Source organism: Arachis ipaensis, chromosome B09 (assembly GCF_000816755.2).
Source record: "Arachis ipaensis cultivar K30076 chromosome B09, Araip1.1, whole genome shotgun sequence".
NCBI classification, from domain to species: domain Eukaryota; kingdom Viridiplantae; phylum Streptophyta; class Magnoliopsida; order Fabales; family Fabaceae; genus Arachis; species Arachis ipaensis.
The window spans coordinates 141,604,149-141,608,257 of NC_029793.2; the positions used below are offsets into that span (position 1 = coordinate 141,604,149).

Consider the following 4,109-nt stretch of genomic DNA (forward strand, 5'->3'; position numbering starts at 1 on the left):
TGCACACATGAATCATTATCATTTGCACTCAAAATTTTCAGAGTTTGAACACATATATTAATAAAATTTATCTATTAAACATAATTTAGTGTTTATATTCACCAAAAGATGAACAAAACTACTAAAAATTACTAATTTTCAAAATTTTAATAATAATAATAATAACTATGATAATATCAACAATACTGTTCTTGCTGAGTTTGGCCGGTGTATAGCTCGTCCGTCGATGAATGTCTTTAAATTTCTGGTCGGGATGAGTTATACGTCAGTAAGGAGAGAATAAGGGAGTGGGTACCTGCAAAAAACACTCTGACGCTCAAGTCAGTAAGTGTTTAAGAGGTATAAGAATAATTCTATGAATATAGAATGTAAGACATGAAATAGAAGTCATCATGTGTTGTATATTATAATAATTTTATGAATATAGAATATATATAGAATATATCTAGAATGTATAATATATATAAAAATTGGTGCCTTTTATAGGCATAGAATTGATGAATAGAGTTGATCGTATCATTGTTGATCATTAAGTCAGAATAATGGTCATTAAGTCGATAATGAAGGTGTCGGTTACAGAATGAATGATAATTAAGGCCAAGTTATAATTTATAATGCACAATAAGGATCGAGTTATAAGATGACGGATCAAATACTATTTAATAGTTATTTTTATTTAAAATAAATTTTTTTTTTATAAAAAAAATATTTTCTTACAAAATTTTAACACTTTATAAATTTATACTCTCATATAATCCATGTCACAAATATATTAATAATAAGAACTCACATAAATATTACATGATTTAGTTCTTATTTTCTTTAAATTACTTTCATCACATTATAATAGATTTTCATACTAAAGCCCAACAATTAAAGTTTTGGAATTATCCACTTAAAAAATACTAACAGATTTTTTTTTTCTTAAAAAAAGGCCCACATAATATACACATCATTTTGGTTAGTTTATTTACTCTTTTGCTCTGCTACTCACTAACAATAAGTCCTATCTGCCTATCACTCTAACTAACAATTTTCACCCAACTCTCCACATGTTATGTGTTCATTGGTCAGTCAAAGCTTAGCTATTTTTAGTTACTATAATCTTGGCCACCAAAAACCTACTCAATAAAAAATTCATCATTCTCTCAAAGTTATTAAATTCATTCTCTCTCTTCTCTAACCTATGTGAATTAGCTCCAAGAGAAGGCAAGAAAAGAAAACTTGGATTAGAGTTTTAAATCAAGAAGAAAAAGGTGATTTTTGATTGCCAAAATCAAGAAACAAAAAAGAAAGAAAAAGAAAAGTCAGAGATTAGGGCACAAAAACAAAGATCAAATCCAAAGGTAAGTCTCTCACCTTGATTTACAAACTCAAAATTTCGCTTAATAACTCTGTTTAGGCTTGAATGATAATAATGAAAATTTTTTCTAAAAAGTGCATTATATGATCTGAATTATATCTTAAATTCAGAAAGATAATATTTTTTATTCTTATAATGTCCTAAGAAAAATATTACTCAAGTTAAATCAATCATGCAACTTAGATTTTTGTTCAACACATTATAATTATTTCGGTATTTCTTGTTTAGCTGTGGCCAAGTGAGATATAAGTAGAAGAGTGTTTCCCCTTTAAAATGATCAAAACAGAAGTAATGAAGAAGGAACTTTTACTGTTAGCTTTGAATTTCTAGCAGCATATGGGGATGATGTGGAAGTGATTTGGCTATTATTTTCTTTGCAACATTGATGCATGTGAAAGAGACCACTTTCTATTTCTGGCCTAAACAGTATCAACTTCCATCACATGACATTGTCTTCATAGCCCTCTCAGCCTCATCAACCTCACTTTATAATATATACTTTGACTCTATTAATATAATAATGTAGGAGCTTCTCTGAAAGAAATAAAATATTCAAGTTTCAAGTACTTTCCATATTAGAACCTAGATAAGAAGTGCTATATGCTTGTTGCTGTTACTGTCATTAACTTGAGATATTCTCAATGGTCCATGCATGCAACAAATGAAAGAAAGAGAAGAGAATGACCTATGTGGAAATGATTTGGCAGTTCCCTTGATACACATGTCATAAAGTTGATATGAAAATATGATTTGATTTTATTTGATGTGATGTGATTTCATGCCCCACAAAGACAAAAGCACATGCCACCCCTCTTAAAATGCAATGTTTTAGGTCCAAAAGAAATAGAAAAACAAATTCAGTTTCTTCAAGGATTAGTCAATCATTCCAAAACAAACAATGCAAAAAGGAATATCTAAATGCAGGGAATGCCGTCCATTCCCTATTCACTGGAAAGCAAAGAGATTGTGTTGTTTCCCACTTCAGCCAAATGGTTATGCTTATGGTATCTGCATTACTCTCTTAAAAAGTCATCTACATATTTGAAGTGAACTTTTACATATTTGAAGTCATCAACATGGCTTCTATGTTTGGTAAGAGAGTTAAAAGAGATGCATCATAAAGTTAAGATGCCAACTCAGAACGCTCTCACATACATAAGCAACATAAAAAAAGATGGTAGCAATGCTCTTTTACATTTTTTTAAGGTTTATTTTCCATTACAAGTTGCAAATTATATATATATTATGTCATCAGAGACAAATGCTTTATTTCCTTTGTTTCTACCAACAAATATGGAACCTTGCACCTTAAGATATCAACTCTTCTATCTATCTAAAGTCTTAACCGCTAAAAAGAAAAGAAAAACTACCCTCTTCATAATTTGTTTGTCTAAAAAATGTTGACGTGGATATTGAATCTTTGTATAGCAACTTTTTTCAAAAAGAAAAGCAAGCAGACAATACATGTTGTCAATACTAACAATATCATGGTTGATGATCCTAGTCTGAGTCATACAACACAAGGATCAATATTGAATTCAAAGATTTCAATCCTTTAAATACCTCTTTGGATTACAAGGGACTCATCAAACCAGCCCAAGTGAACATATCTTCATTCCTCCATCATCTAGTATCTTAATCACCAACTGCTAAAATGTCAAAGAAGATGCAGACCTCATCATCACTTCTTCAAGACTTGTTCATTGGAAATCCAATCATCTCAGCAGCATGTGATCAGCTTCAGAAATCAGTTAACAGATACTATTTGCTAGACTCTTCCTCTACTCAATCCCAATATTCAACAAAAGCATCAAAGCAAAGTAAGACTACTTTAATTTCTTTTCCTTATTATACACAAACATCAATGTTTATTGAACTTTTCATGGATTTACTTACTAATAATATCTTGTGAATTTCATTGTTTCAGGCAGAGTATATTCAATTCTAAACAAACTTAGAAGGAAGGGTGATGATAGTCTTTCACGAGGAGTCCAAGAACATGGTGAGTACCCTTTTGTTGTTATCAAAATGATTTGTTTGGTGTTCATGTGAATTGTGAAGTAGTCTAAATACAAATTCAACTGATATATATGAGTATGAATTTGCAGTGAGAATGGCACCAAAGATATCTGAAAGTCTTAAGGGGAAGTTGAGCTTAGGGGCTAGAATTCTTCAACTTGGTGGAATAGACAAAGTGTTTAAGCAATTCTTCAATGTCAGAGAAGGTGAGACGCTTCTAAAAGCTTCGCCATGCTATCTTTCAACGACATCAGGGCCTCTAGCAGGTCTGCTGTTCATCTCAAGTGACAGGGTAGCATTCTGCAGTGAGAGATCAATCAGAGTGTTTACAGGGAAAGGCCAAATGATGAGGATTCATTACAAAGTTTCCATTCCACTCAAAAAGATCAAGTGTGTAAACCAAAGAGAAAATGTTGAGAAGCCAAAACACAAGTATATAGAGATAGTTACAATGGATAACTTTGATTTTTGGTTGATGGGAGTCATAAAGTATCAAAAAACTTTGACATGTCTTGAACATGCCATTTCTCAAGCTTAAGAACAATGTATGTATAGCTGAAGAAGCTACCTTTGAGTTAATTAGGATGAAGAAACATGTACATTCTGAAATGATGATTTGTTGATTTGCAAATCAAATATTTTGTTTGGATTAATTTGATAATGTATGAAGGAAATTGAAATTATTTATATATCTATTTATTTGGATGGAATTTTTTATTGTTGGAAC

At 30.9% G+C, this 4,109-nt stretch overlaps 1 protein-coding gene across 1 annotated transcript; it reads left to right on the top strand.

Moving 5' to 3' along the window:
• LOC107619705 (GEM-like protein 4) lies at positions 1,177–4,079 on the top strand. The gene is made up of 4 exons (XM_016321997.2): positions 1,177–1,346; positions 2,868–3,183; positions 3,291–3,365; positions 3,472–4,079. The coding sequence occupies exons 2-4, from the start codon at positions 3,018–3,020 to the stop codon at positions 3,918–3,920; spliced, it is 690 nt and encodes a 229-aa protein (XP_016177483.1). The 5' UTR covers positions 1,177–1,346; positions 2,868–3,017; the 3' UTR covers positions 3,921–4,079.